At 39.7% G+C, this 16,467-nt stretch overlaps 1 protein-coding gene across 1 annotated transcript in view; it reads right to left on the minus strand.

The window, feature by feature from the left end:
• The window catches only part of LOC139708945 (uncharacterized), a 206,720-nt gene that overhangs the window by 76,686 nt on the left and 113,567 nt on the right, over window positions 1–16,467 (minus strand). The window contains exon 13 of the mRNA XM_071620914.1: window positions 14,398–14,669. Within this exon, the coding sequence (XP_071477015.1) occupies window positions 14,398–14,669 (272 nt within the window). The remainder of the gene's footprint in view (window positions 1–14,397; window positions 14,670–16,467) is intronic.

The raw sequence follows: 16,467 nt of genomic DNA on the forward strand, positions 1-16,467 counted from the left end.
CTGATATCCTTCACATGCACAAACACACAACAATATATCTAATGTACCAAACAATGAATTAATGCTCTCTTCAATCTGAGCAATATCACTGAACATCATTTTCTACTTGTACCTACTGTAATATCACATCAGAAACAACCATCTTGTCTGGAAATCAAAAAAATACATATCATCAGGCTTTTCTAGGAACTCTGCCGAATCTATATTCTCAAACTCATGACAACGGATTCTCATTTAGATCACAATTCAGGGCTGGGAAAAGGGTGTGAGAACTGACACACGAAGCAGAAGTGTGTTTGTTTTAATAACGACTTTTTGTGTCATACCACCTCTCAACTGACATACATTAGCTGCTTTGTAGGTTTAGATCTGCACCGCAAATGCTATGACAACGCAGCCTCCCAGGTTGAACAATGGAAGCGGCTGCCTTACGCACGTACAGAACACCATTTTTTTGCATGATAGTGTCGTCTTTAGTGTTTGCGTCGCAGATCTCAAGCTCGCTAATACATGCATGTGCTGGCTTCCAGTGTCACAATTATCCTCTATCAATAAAAGCCACACATGCTATCAAATAAGCTTTAATTGGATTCAACAATCTTGACAGCTCGCCCTTTGTTAATTCTGGGTGTCTAATGAAAATATATCTCAATAGAGACTTTGTGAATTTTATCAGAATATTGGAGATAAAGAACTCTGTATAAAATAAAATGAAGCTTTAAAAATGCTTGTGAACATTTTGGCAATAAACCTGCAATTGCTTCATCAGTTTGCTTTATTCCTTTCTTCATCATGTTTATTTGTTCGGGAAAGTGTCAGTGTGAACATGTGTGGGTGGGTGTGTATGTGAGCATGAATTGTTAGTTGAAACAAGCAGAGCTTGTTTCTGCGTCCTCGTGATGATGTGCCCCTGTCCGTCGCATGCCCCGGAGCTCCCAAACGCAAACTCCAAAATGTCATGACATTTAATGCCTAAACCTCAGAATACAGCGGGAGCCAGAGAAGGCAGCTGGGGAAGGTACAAAACAGCTGTGCCGTGCAAAACTTTAGAAAGCACACTCATAATATCCCTCACTTTTGCTTGCCATCTTTTTCTTTCTCTTCACTTTCCATGATATTTCTAAGCCCTTCTCTTTCTTTCTTTCTTTTCACTTTAGACAATCTACTAGGATTTACAGACCATGTATCTAGTTCATCACATGAGAATGAACAAGGAAAAGTAGAAATTACGCGGTGCGTAATATATGTCCCCGCCGGAAGTAGCATTTAGTAGCAAAATGTACAATATAGGTAAAAAGATGAAGGTCAAAGGTCAAAGAAGTCAAAGGTCAAAATTCTATGTAGAAGTTTTGAAGCCCTCACCTAGTGCCATCACATAAAGCAAACGGAATCGAAATCGGGTTAGAAATGGCGAAGGAGTAGCATTTTGTAGCCAATGTACAATATAGGTAAGAAAATCAAGGTCAAAGGTCAAAGAAGTCAAAGGTCAAAATTCTGTGTAGAAGTTTTGAAGCCCTCACCTAGTGCCATCACATAAAGCAAACAGAATCGAAATCAGGTTAGAAATGGCGAAGGAGTAGCATTTGGTAGCAAAATGTACAATACAGGTCAAAAATCAAGGTCAAAGGTCAAAGAAGTCAAAGGTCAAAATTCTGTGTAGAAGTTTTGAAGCCCTCACCTAGTGCCATCACTTAAAGCAAACGGAATTGAAATCGGGTTACAAATGGCGAAGGAGTAGCATTTTGTAGCAAAATGTACAATATAGGTCAAAAATCAAGGTCAAAGGTCAAAGAAGTCAAAGGTCAAAATTCTGTGTAGAAGTTTTGAAGCCCTCACCTAGTGCCATCACATAAAGCAAACGGAATCAAAATCAGGTTAGAAATGGCGAAGGAGTAGCATTTTGTAGGCAATGTACAATAAAGGTCAAAAATCAAGGTCAAAGGTCAAAGGTCAAAATTCTGTGTAGAAGTTTTGAAGCCCTCACCTAGTGCCATCATATAAAGCAAACGGAATCAAAATCGGGTTAGAAATGGCGAAGGAGTAGCATTTTGAAGCAAAATGTACAATATAGGTCAAAGGTCAAGGTCAAAGGTCACAACTGAAATTCTGTACAGAAGTTTCAAAGCTCCCATGTAGTGCTATCATATAAAGCAAACAGAATCAAAATCGGGTTAGAAATGGCGAAGGAGTAGCATTTTGAACATTTTGATCACACACGGACGCACACACGGACGGACGGACGGACACACGGACGGACGGACGGACACACAAACACACACACGTACGGAGCCCGTTTCATAGTCCCCTGCTCGAACTCGTTCGGCGGGGACAAAAAAACTTTATCATGACATTATATAAAGTAATGTGATTTCAAGCTCATTTTGAAAAGCTGCTGATCGAAATTATTAGCATATTCCAGTTCTAAATTTCTAAAACAGTAAGAGAAGGATCATTATGTTTAGCAAAGGTCTTTCTTACCATGTTGTCTGTAATATCATTGTCATCATTCAAGCATAAAACTTTAACAAAAATGGTCATTAAATAGGCAGCTGCGCTAATGCAAAGCAACAACATAGATGCTGCTTTATGCTCAAATCATAATAACGTTAAAGTTGTACGGAAGTATGGAAACCATTGACCATCAACTGATTTGACAATGACTTGAATACTGTAATTATCATCAATCATCCCCCTGTTCTTTTATTCTCTAACCCATTGAGGACGAGTCCCAAGTATACTCGGGCAAGTGTCTATGGGAAATGCGCGTTGCAGCAAAATCAGTCCATCCTCAACAGGTTAAGGTACGAATGATTGACAGAAAAAAACAAAACAAAAGCAAACAAACAAAATCATTTCAAAGTTTAGGCCATTTATGATACATAATTACTATAATCAATTTCAGACTAATCATTGAATACAATCCTAAGCCTCCTGGGCCCACTAAACAAAGTATCTAGTGACATCTTATGGAGTCTCATTTTAGCACTAATATCCCTTGAAAACTACCGGTAGACCCGAGTATATTCCAGCAGGTGTCTATGGACAATTCAAAAAATAGCAAAATCAGCTAGTCCTCGACAGGTTAAATGTACGAGGGAACATTTTTCTTATAATTTAAAAAGCTGCTTGAGCTAGCACCCACCTCATATGCAATAGAGTGAAAACTGTTTCCATCTTTTGTTTCTTAATAATTTTTGAAAAAATAATTATATTCATATTTTTTTTAACATAATAGGCACTAGAGACAATTCTGATCTCACTATTGTTGCATCATACTATAGAATGAGCCCTTCATAGTGATCAATGTATCTAGTACTCTATTTAGCTCATGCTGTGTCTTTCTTCTTTAAAAAAAAAATAAACAAGATCACACGGGAATCTGAGTGACTTCAGATCAAGTGAGTGAGGAAGGGGGTAGGGCAGGGGAGGGAACAGGATAACATGGACAAAAACAACAAAGTCACTAACACTGGAGTTGTTAACTTTTTCTGTGTTTACCCCAGGAAACATGTGACTTTGCAGTTCTCTTCTAACCCCCTACCCTCTTTTCAGCATGCACTTCCTGGGACGAAAATTTGAATGTGGAGAAAGCAGAGTCATTGAAACAAAAAACAAATTAAAAGAAAGTTCCATGTGGTTGCAGCAGTTCCCATGGTAACAAGATATGATTGGCAGATAGAAAAAAGTTAGTGAGGTACTATTGTCAGTATTGGCTAGATGTACCCGAAGGGACAGAGCTTAAGACATGTAGAGAAGAGACGAAAATACGGAGAGCGGCAGAAATATTATTCAGCCCAAGAGCTGTAGGCAACTGTACAATCAGATATTCTTGTGCTACACAGTGCTTGTATACTTCCAGCTTCTTTGTCACCCCCCCCCCCCCAACCTCATCTCCTAAAAAGGCCACAAAATACCAGACTCTGAGAACACCACTCCACCCATGATATCAACATCCCATCCCTCGCCAGCTATAAAGCCATCCTCCTCTCCGATCTTCATGTTTAATTCAGTTTTCGCACTTGAACCGTTCCCCAGGGCATGCTTCATCACTCGTGTGCTATATATATATAAATATATCCAGTGATTTTTACAGGGAAATCTGGAACTCAAGCTCCTTTGAAGAAAAAGGAAAAGAAGCAGACATAAAAAGAAATAAAGATGCACATCTTCCCAGGATTGTACACCACAGCCACTCAATGCAAAAAACACAGAATTCTAAATCTTCAAGACAATCTGTTTCCACAAGCTTACAATTTCCTTTTCTAAGAAATTGGGTACAAATGTGAAATATGGACACTTTGGGAATCTAAAAATGAAAATTATTCATAACCACTGACAACGGGTCACTCAAGTAATCTCTATAAGGATGGGTCCTAGATAAAATGTGACCCTGCATCAAAAAAACGAACTAGAAATGTCGCTACGGCGACTGGTATGCCTCCGCCATAATGCATGATTCTCCCAATACATGTACCTAATCACACTACTCTACCAAAAAAAAAAGGGGGGGTTGTAGAAAGACTGCTGAAAATACACGTTCCCATTCGTTTCATGATCCCAAACTTAAGAATAATGTAGAAGAAGAATACCTCTTTCAGAAAACATGAAAAACTCAAGATTGACTTGGTTGACCCATTTCATCTTTTTGAGTAAAATCAAGTGGTGTGACTTTTTGTTGGTTTTGTAATGCACGGTCACAGATGATATAAACCAATCTACTTTCCTCTTTAATCAGTTATCACAAAAGTGACACTGTTCAGATCTTGTATAGCCATATTCGTATCACAATTGTTTGAAAAGCAATCCTTTGCTATGAAAATATGCAGTATCATGGCAAACAATTACAGAATTATGTTGAGCATGTGTTCCCACCGCACTAACATATATGGAAATACTTGCATTTACTATTGTAATAAATACCAATACTACGAAAGAGACAATGACAGACTAGTACTTATCTGCTTTTACTGAAACAATGATTACTTACAATAGTAAGCTATCTTACCCAGGAAATTGAGGAGAATATATTTCCTTGTACTTTTCATCCCCCTTTTCCCTAGCATGTGTACAGATTTTTCTTCACTATTTCTTATATCTACTGACCATTTTCTCTTTATGTCTTATTTTACGAAACATTTTATTGATGTTTAAATCGATATTTCATCAAAAACATTCTATCACTGTCCCCTACAGATATACATGTACTCCTCTTCTCAATATCTCAAGCAAACCTCTCTCTTCCTCTTAATCTTCTCCTTAACTCTTCATGTGCCATGGTTAATTCCCTTGTGTGCCAAGTTATTCTAAGACACCAATGTAGTCATGCTTTGAGAAAGAATTTTGTTTTTCCAATCTATATAACTTCTAAAGATTTCTGTTAAGTTTGACATAAAGTGGGCAAGGTTGTATAGAAAATGCCAAGCTTTGCTTTGATATAAATTGTATGACAAATCTATGTTTACTCTTTCTTTCGAATTACCAGTAGCTACATACTGTAAAGGCATGACTTTTGCACATAAAACAGTGACAGAAACTCAGAATTTACAAGCAAATCTAGTTGGAAACAGCACTTGATAATCAATCACCACATAGAATGCAAGCTGTATGTAAGAGGAACAAAAGCGTGAGAAATGCTTTCATTTGTGCGTTTGAGCAGAATATGCGAAGCTGGCACGCCGTCGACTGAGTCGGACGTGTGAACGTGGCACATAAAGAATTAATTCCAAACTTTAAACTTTTAAAACTTTTAAAACACTAATATTGTATACTGAATGATATGCTGTATAATTTGTCAGGTTCTTATCTTTGCATATTTTGCGAGTCAGGTACTTCTTGCGAATTTAACAACACGCAAAATTATCAGCTCTGACCTTGCGTACAGGCATGTCTCACTTCATTACTGTACTTCACAATAGCAAATTTCACCACTTGCGAAATTGTCGGGAAGACCTTTGCAAATAATTAGATTCATTATCAGAATAATTATAGCACAAATAGTATTCTAATATGTTAATGTCTATCTGTATTTTTCTCTCTGTCTTTGCTTGGTCCATACTGGCTGTTTTTCAGTTCATTCCTTCATATTTTCATTATTTCCCTGCTTTCTTTTACACTATCTATGTTTGGTTTATCCTTTTTTGTGCTTTTGCACACTTTCAACACATACTATGTGACTTTCTCTCTTTTTCTATACAATGTACCTCTATCACTAAACATCTCCTCCTCTACTGTTTCTATTTCTCTCTATCTCTCACCCACGTTATGTCAGAAGCCGTGATTCTCACACTACACTGTCCTGGGACCCCACGGGCTTATGATTCATTCATGATCGCTGGACGGACAGATCATGCTGTTTAATCAACGTCCTCCTTCCGGCCAGTCTACGGTTGTACCTCTCCCATCCCCACCCTGTCCCTCGCATCGCTTCTATAACTCCCTTGAATATCCCTCCGCTCTCACTTCTCTTTTTGATTTGAAAAAAAAAAAAAAGAGTGCGCAAAACCTTCGGACATTTGCATCTGATTGGTTTCAAATCAAAACCGATTCGGAATTCTCAAGCAGTTTGCGGCTCGTGAAAGGACATCACATGATGAGGAGAAAGAATGGCAGATGGAGAGAGAAAAAAAAAGTACTTTCACAAGGATGCTGAGCAGGAAGAAAGGGAGATAGAGAGGACAAAAAAAAAGCGAGGGAGGGATGAAACCTAAGCCAAAACAGCGCCCTCTTTATATTGAGTTCACGCGAAGAACAACAGAGTGCACTTTTTCTACTCCATGCATTGTAACACTTCAAGCCTTGCTCTCAATCGCTCCCATCAAGGAAGGAGGAGGTTAAGCGATCATCGGCATTAGTTTGGTCTGTTTGCAAAATAACTAAAAAAGTTGTGAACAAATTTTGAAGAAACTTGCAGGAAGAGTCGATAATGACACAAAGAACAGAAGATTAAATTTTGGTTACAGTGATCTTGGAATCTTTATAAATTTGAGGATTTTTTAATCTGAAGTCTTGAGTCAATTTTTAGTATTTAAACTGTATTTTCTGAAAGAGCTCTTCTTCTTCTACAATATTGGTAAGTTTGGTATCATAAAATGAATGGGAAAGTGGGTTTTCACCAGTTTTTCTACGAACCTTTTTTCGGTATAGAAGTGTGATCAGGTACACGTATGTCTTAGAGGCCCCTTTTTATTTCTTGAAAATCCCTTGCACACTCTTCACTTTCAACTCTAATAACATTTGAAAGGATAATGCTACTGCTTTGAAAGTTGGCATCAATCATGGACAGAATGTGTCAATAGAGTACGCTAAATTTCAGCTTAATCTAATAATCCCATGATTGTTGTTGCTACGGGGGGGGGGGGGGGGGGGTTACATCCTGGTTTGTTTGTTTTTTGTCCTATTCATCGCACAGCTAGCACGGCTTGGCAAAGATTAAAGTGCTTGAATAGACCCTGCACTTCAGAGCCTCTTTTCTCAGTTCACACTTTTCCAGAATATATGATTTCTTTCCAAGATTTAGATTTACGTTGTAGCTTTGTAGAGACAATTTGAATTGAGTTATACACCATTTTAAGGCTTGGAGTCTCTTCTTTCAGAATCTACACTTAACTAAAAATCCATGTCTGGCGACTTTTTGTTGGTTTTGTGGACGCAGGGTCACATATATTGGACATTTCAGTCATCTCAGTCATCTTTCCTACTGAAATTCCTCAATGCCTCAGCAGCAGCAGCAGCTCTTAAAAAACCACTTTCATTATAACCATGACAACTGTTACCGTCATTACAACTTCCATTCATCATCTTCCTTGTCAAGTTTCTTCTACACATTTTCTTGAAACCATGGCAAATTTACTGCTTAATGTATTCTTCCATAGCACTATCCAGACGCAGTACAACAGATATACTTCAGTAATCGTAAATTTCTTCTTGTGACTACATGCATGCCAAGCTATAGAAGACAAGTGTTAGGCTCCCCTATAACATAGAGACACAAATCCCTGCATGGATGCAAATCAGGTGCAGCAAATAAATTGCTTGGAAACGGGAGACAGAGTTTCCAGGTTCTCCTCGGCTGGAACACACAGGATGAGGATCACACAGCCGGGGCATCTCGGGGCAAAAGACACTCCCTTGGAAGTTCACTGGCGTAGGGTTCCGGTCACACGATCAATTTGCCGTAACACTATACATCCCCTGGCCTTGGCACGATAACGCACATGGCCTACACAGCTGCCTTTACAGCTGGGCTTGGACTGCTCGCCACATTCATCCTGCACTTGAATACCAATTAGACTCAAATGGAACTCTTTCTCAGAAGAAGAGGCTGAACAATCCCAGTAAATGGGGGGAGGGGAGTACTACCTTGACACCTCACTAAATTATAGACTTGGAAAAAAAAAAGGTTAAATCAACATGACAGCAAAACAAAGATGTCACCATAAACTTTGCAAATATTGACTTCTAAAGAAAGCTCTGCAAGACCCACACACACAAAATAGATCACAACAAATTTCCTCAGAATGCCATTTGTTGACTTTCCTTTTTTGTGCTTTGAGCAAATGTAAATTCTAGATTCGAAAGCTGCCCGCTGGCATCCAATATCCCCTCTTTGCCAGAGTTGCAAAGGATTCAAGCCCAGAAAAAAAATCCATCTATAGCTGAACAATACATAACCATGAGCAAAGCAAACACTAATCAATTCAAAAGTTCAGTTGCAAGATTTCCACAAAATAATGTATGACCTTGCTTCATGAATCAAACAAGATTATTGATCTATGAAAATCAAAGTTATTTCTGATCTGGATTTGAATTCATCATCATCTGTACATTTATCACACACAAGTATTCAAATACATAATGTGATCTAGAAATATATGACTGATAGAGACCGAACACGCAAGTCTAGCACTGGGGGAGTTAAGTTGCATGACTTCCTGCTGAGGACAGAGACGTCATCGATACGTCGATGGCTCGTCCATTAATACGGTCACATCCTCGACTCCGCAGCGAAATCACGGCAGATCAGCATTCATGCCGGCACGTGGGGAATTCACAAGTGGGCTGCGATCAAACATTTGGAGAATGCACCTCAAACACTCATGCACGCAGTGGTACACACACCACACGTGCGGCAAGAACTCGAGTGAGGCAGGCTCCAACGAATTCATAACCCAGAGGCGTGAAACACCACATTCCACGGGGATGTCGTCCAGTATCAGGGTCATTGTTGTCGTCGCCGTCTTGTAGTGGCCATTATTGTTGTTGTTGTTGTTGTTGAGTCACAGCCTCACAACAAGAAATAGACTCAAGATGCACTGTTATACAGTGGCAAAACTGCACATGCTCTACATGCACACGTACAACATTGCACTCTCATAAAAACAGCCCAGTATCAATCTGACTCTGCATGTATACATTTTGTAGATATTACATGAACAATATCGGTAAATCTAGTCAACTGGACTTACTTGTAATTTGGAGTAGCGATGTTCGCGTCCGCTCCAGGACGCTTCATCAGGTCGACTGATCTTTGGCGGCAATTGGTTGTTGACCCGTAACAGGGTCGGGGAATTTCGGAAAGCGCCGAGGAATCTTCCGAACCGTCGGGTTGTAGGCTCCGGCTAGGATGTGTCTCAGGCCCCCTCCTCGGTTTAGGGATGGCTCCTCCCTTTTAACGTAGATGGACTCTTTGACTCCCCTCTCGAACCACCGTGCCTCACGATCTAAGATGACTATGTCCTTGTTGTCAAAGGTGTGGTTACTGCTGTTCAGATGGGAGTATACGGCAGAGTCTCCGCATCCAGACGAGCTAGCTCGTCTGTGCTGGTACATACGTTTGGCTAAGGTCTGCTTTGTCTCTCCTATGTACAGCTCATCACACACCTGAGACACAACCTAGCCGGAGCCTACAACCCGGCGGTTCGGAAGATTCCTCTTCGCTTTCCGAAATTCCCCGACCCTGTTACGGGTCAACAACCAATTGCCGCCAAAGATCAGTCGGCCTGATGAAGCGTCCCGGAGTGGACACGAAACGTCGCTACTCAAATTACAAGTAAGTCCAGTTGACTAGATTTACCGATATTGTTCATGTGATAATTTACCTGGATGACTGAGAACATTCACAGACATTTGTAGATATTCTCAAATTCCACTTTTCTCTTTAACTCTTTATGCGCCATGGTGTAAATCCCCCATGTGTGCCACATTATTCTGAGGTACTGCAACGCTAGCATGCTGTGGGAAAACATTGTATTATCCAATCCATTTAACTTTTGTAGGATTTTTATGCTGGACATGCAATGAGCAAAATTGTAGAGGAAATTCCAAGCTTTCCTGTGATGTAATTTCTATGACAAATCTATGATAACTTTTTTTCTTTTAAATGACCTGTTGGAACATAATGGAACCGGCATTGATTTTGCATACAAAACAGTGACAGAAACATACAATTTACTTGCAAATCGCACAGGGAACATTGGTTCATATTCAATCACCACATACAATGCAAGCTACATGTACGAGGAATGGCAAATCTCGAGTAAAGTTTGCATTGTTCCGTGGCATTTGGCAATCTATCAGTCAGTTTGGGCAGGTTTCTTCGTTTGGGCAAAATATGCAAACCTGGCATGCCGTCAACTGAGTCCTGCATGCCAACAAGGCACATAAAGAGTTCAAAAGAGCTGTAAGAATTTGACAACATAATAAACATCAGTATAAACAATCCATGGGTGGTTCTGGTTTATAAAAGCTATTGGCAAGCATTGTGAGTTATAATCTGGACTTCAGCATTAATGATACAGCAATTCATAAACGCACACATGATGCTCTGGCAAATTTAATGTCAACCTCCACTCAGATCCAAAAGATATTCCATCAGAGCAGTACCTCACATACAACATAAAAGGACACTTTCTGATCTTTACCTCCATACCTGCCCCTTCAATTCACTTTGTTTGGCTACTCCTTTCTCTCTCTCTCTCTCTCTCTCTCTCTCTCTTGAATGATTGGCCGATATGCACAGGATCGTGTCATGATCTGCTCTTGCACTGAAATAAAATTTTTCATCACCTTTCTGACAATTGTTGTTGTTGTTTTAAAGGAAGAAGAGAGAGAGAGACAATTCATTTGGAGCACAGACACACCAATATTACTTCCTACATGAACTGAATAAGCCTTGCCATTCATCTTCTTGACGATGACACTAAGAAGAAGGGAACAATTTTTTTTTTCAAGTGCGAGGAAGAAGAAGACTTGATCATTCGACAAGAGATTTTCTTGCCATGTTTCTCAAATTACCATGTCACTATAAAGTGCAACAACTAAACTTTGACAGATAAGTCAAACTCTAACACACGGGGGCACTGCAGGGCCACAGCTGTGCCACGGCGAATCGTACACACACACTGGAAAAACCATCATGATCAGATCATCATCATCACCATCATCACCTGCAACTCACACGTCACAACCCAAAACACAAACTTTATGGTACGGGTACCCTCCCCTTTATCATTACTGCATCTTTGGAGTCACTTCTTTAACCCGTTCCGTGCTGAATGCTGAAATACCCATAGACTTGATACGCAGGCCACTAGGTTCCTGTATGGAACAGGTTCACTATAGCTGAAAGAGGAGCTTGAAGTGAGCAGTACAAGGGTCATGTTTTCTCTTCATACATGTATATACTGCAATTACTGCAGATTTTTAGAATGCCTGTGTGATTTTTCCTTGAGAATGTCACACACCTTTTACATAACAATAAAAACCCCACCACTGGGTTATATTATACAGGGGAAACTCGGTATAACGAACACTACTATAACGAGATATCGGTTATAACGAGGAAATTTTCTCGGTCCCAAATTTCCTTCCACACAAGTCTATGTAAAATGCTACTCTTATAGCGAGATCGGCTATAACGAAATAACTGCTATAACGAGATAAATTTTGTGACTTCCAAACAAAGAAAAACATAGTAAATCAAACCTGCTATAGTGAGGTAAAGCAAAATGCCTTCGGTAAAGCTTTACTTCGCCTGTGCTATCATCTTCCGAGATTGTAAAGCTTGATGCGCCAAAAACTATCTTGTACACACATAATCATTTTCTTCAGTGCACTCCAGCTAGCACTGCATGTTGTACGTGTGAAGTGTGTGTGTGCAAGCACACTGATACATGCAGAAAATGTGGTGGGACGGCCATATGTATACATGACATCATCATGACTTTAGCAGGTGTGAGGCAATCTGATGCTGTGATTGGCCTTCTACTTGGGGAATTCCCCGTCTTCACACACACGCAGTCATATAATGTACATACAGAATGTGTCACATACACACACAGCATTGTGCAGACCATTATTCAAGCTTTCCACACAACACACACCCATACGATAACCACATACACTGTACCAATCCACAGACGTTCTTGATAGTACAATCGCAAGCTTAAATTTACAAATTCAAACATCTACAATTAATAAGAAACACATTCTTGATATTGGATTTCCTTGGCGAAAAACATCTTCTTACCCATAAAGGTGAGTAATTCCCTCACACACAATATCAAGTTATCAGTATTGATTGAAATATGATGGGTAGTCCCACATGTGCAAATTAATGTCTTTATTTTATGCCTTCTTTTATGCCTACTGATATAACGAGATATCGGCTATAACGAGGAAAATGACTCGGTCCCGACCATCTCGTTATATCGAGTTTCCACTGTATCATCAAACGTGGCGTAATAAACCCCATTCACTCAAATTCATATTGTTTGAATACTGCTTTAGACTGACTCTGACTTGTTAGAAACAAAGCAGGGCTACACCGTTCTTTAACTGGGCTTAATTGTTCTTTGATGTGCTTGGGGATCTAAAGTGCATGTCTGTCTGTCTGTCTGTCTGTCGTGTCCCCATTGCGATGTGCTAAAAACATCTCAATGTTTTGCTTGGCAGGAGCACATAGGAGGGAGAAATGAACCGGGGCCAATGCCATGACAAGTGCAATAAATCTCTGATGCGTCATTGCCGTAACCACAGGCATACGCCAAATTCCTACTCTGCTACTCTCCATTAAATGCCTACTAAACTACTGTCCTGCTTTTCGTATGAAGAAAAAAAACACCACAACAACCAGACCCACTTAAAACAATCATGTGAATACTGGGACTAAGAGTACAAAAGAGGGTCATTCAGAGTTTGATCATTGATATCTCTCCAAAAGGGAGTAATACATATCACAGTTTATATTGGTTATATATTGCAATATATGCTACTTCAACAAATTACATCTGACATTCATCAGTGATACTACATGCAGCATTGCCAGTAATTGTCACATATCTTCATCTTTTACTTCTTGCTTTACCTTTGTTCCTGTTTGCTATGATCTTGAAACTATTTTCTTAGTTACTTATCATTTTTTGCAATTAATCACATGATGAGTTAATCAAACACACATTTCAATAGCATCTCAGTGGCTTGTCTAAATATCTGAACTGTAATATAACTGTCTCTATAAATGGGAAAGAGCAATTGGTGCAAAATTTCTCTGTGTGTGGGTGTGACTTTGTGGCACCTACATTGTATTGTACAACTACATGTAGGATACTGACCAATAAAGTCCTCTGTTATACTACGCAATTAGTACAATGTACATAAACTATTAAGACAAACAGCACTTTAATATAACTTGACAATACCAGATGGATTATATTTCATGTCTTAAATTTGTCAAAAAAGTAACAAAGCTAGCTTTGTCTTACACTGGTTCTTTTTGCTAACTGACACATCAGGATTATATGAGATAGCCACCCAAGCCAAAAAAAAAACAAACAAACAAACAAACAAAAAACAAACAAAAATGAAAACAAAAACATGATCAATAATACTGAATATAACATTTGGAAGTGCAGTAATATCCACAAAATACAGAGGAGCATTAACCCATTGAGAATGGGCTGATTCTGCTACAACATACATTTCCCATAGACCCTTGCCCAAGCATATTATACTGTAAAAGTGGATATTTTCGCACGTCTAATTTTTCGCCCTCAGCCGGGTCAGAAGAGTTTCGCGTGATTTAAATTCCGCGGAATCAAGACATCAAATACTGGAACATATGGCAAGCAAAAATATTCGCGTGCTATTATTTTCGTGCTAGTTTCTGGTTGCGCGAAATGCGCGAAAATTTCAACACCGCAAAAATTTCCACTTTTACAGTACTCGGGACTGAGGACTGTTGTCATCAGCCAAATTGAATGTCCAAATACAGACATGTATTCAAACACAGACACACACTTACACACATATGCATGCACTCAAATACAGAACATAAACATACAAATATACATCCAAACACACACAGCATTCTGGAGGGGAGGCACTGAATCGCATGCCTACCTCGTGACAGCGAAGCTCCAGGTCCCGAACGGACTTCTTCTGCACTGCCACGTGATCGCTGGCCGCGTGGGTCATGTGACCCACATGGCGGACGTAGCTGGCCGGGGGCACCTCGTTGAAGAGCCGGAACTCGGTCTGCGTCAGGATGCAGGCGACCTCCTCGGGAAAGTTGAGGAGGCGGCTGCAGCGTGAAAGTTCTTCGTGGTATATTGCACTTGGCGTGAGAAGAGACTTGGCATCCAGGACGGGGGAGTCGGAATAGGGCACTCGGTCTGTCAGGAGGAAGGGGAGAAAGAGAAATTGGGAGGAGGGGTCGTCAAGGCGATGTCATCAAGGGTGACTGTAGGAAGCAAGGTTTTGACCTCCCTCTGTACACTTAGGAGTTAAAGTCCTCTTGTAAGCTTAATTGTAATAGATAACTCACTTTGTGCTGTGACCACATTTTGCCATTATAAGATGACACATCATACCACGTAAACACCCGCTATGAAATATTCCTCGCAATTGCGAACAACAGGATCAGTTTCCTTTCATTTTGTTATATATTTAATCTATAAAAATCTGTTTATTTATGTTCCATCTTCTTTTCCAGCTGCTTCTTTCTTCTAAAGTGTTCCTGCTTCTACACTGACTGTACTGTCTTCGAAAATATACCTTCCGTTGCATTCTGTCAAGCACACTCTATATGTACGAGAGCTGGAAAGCGACTTGCTATTCTCAGCTTCTAAACCTTTGAGACATAATTCAGAATATATCATCTAACATGCTTCAAAATACAGAGTATCCACAACGAGGACAAAGGATGATTTCGTGTACGCATACACTGTTTTTACTGATACTAATGTTGATGTACAGTACACCAGCATTCTTGCACTCCCCCCCCCCTATATTTCGAGGGTCTTCCTATGGCAAAAAAGAATAGATAAATACTGACAATTATCATTATTATTATTATTATTACTATTATTATTAATTAAGCATGACCTCGACCTGAACTCCTCTGTTGTCTCTTTTATCAGAAGAAGAGACCAGAAATCACAACTTTAACTACATGTCTATTCTACACCTGTTGAGGACGAGCTGATTTCCCTATAGCACACATTTCTTACAGACACCTGCCCGAGCATACTCCGGACTAGTCTTCAACAGGTTAATCTTTGAATGAGTAACTCATACTCAATAAAATAGAAAGCCATCGACAACTATGCCCTTTGAGGAAGCATTCTCACTGGAGTTGGGAATAAGTTTTTAACCTGTTGAGGACAGTTTGATTTTGCTACAACACACATTTCCCATAGACACCTGCCCGAGTACACTTGGGACTCATCCTCAACGGGTTAATAAAGATGCATGCATGTATCACTGATGACCGCACCTCGTGTGAACGGAGCTTCCATCACGTCTACTGTGATCTATGTCTGATGTGTACATGGCAGAAGTGCGGAAGGGAGCGCTATAATGCAAGTGCTCATTCATGCAGGACAGCGCTCAAATGTGACAAGCAAGCAGAGAGTGAGAGAACGATAGCTGAGGCAGCAAAGTTCAACAACGACTATTTGTTGCAGGCAAGAAAACATTTGAACTTCACGTCGATTGTTCTTGCAACGACTTTACAGAGAAAAACAGTGGTCAGTTTTATGGAAAATACTCAAGTTGTTGTACGTTTCAAAGCTCCATCATCTTACATGAGCACAAACAGAAATTCATGCAAATGCTCCTTGTTCCGGATAAAACAATTATCTATTAGGTTGTTGCTCTTGACAATGCAATTGCAATGAACATATTGTTTGGAAGATATTGTTATTCAGTTACACCATTTATTCCATAGACATCACAAAAATCATAAAACAAAGAAACATGTGCTCCTTTACAATTCCATTGGGCAAAATTACTTCTTTCATGGATATCAGTTTATGATTGAGATTTGATATGATTGTCCTTTACTATCATCAATTTCTGTATAATATTTTTGAGACATGACACCACATGAACCAGTACAGCTTTAAACACTCATGTTCCATTTCCCACTAGCAGGGTTCAAAGACTGTAATATCACATGCCATTCTTCAC

The sequence above is a fragment of the Diadema antillarum genome, unplaced genomic scaffold (assembly GCF_040938485.1).
Source record: "Diadema antillarum isolate AM-2024a unplaced genomic scaffold, OU_Dant_1.0 seq00001391_RagTag, whole genome shotgun sequence".
In the NCBI taxonomy this organism is placed as follows: domain Eukaryota; kingdom Metazoa; phylum Echinodermata; class Echinoidea; order Diadematoida; family Diadematidae; genus Diadema; species Diadema antillarum.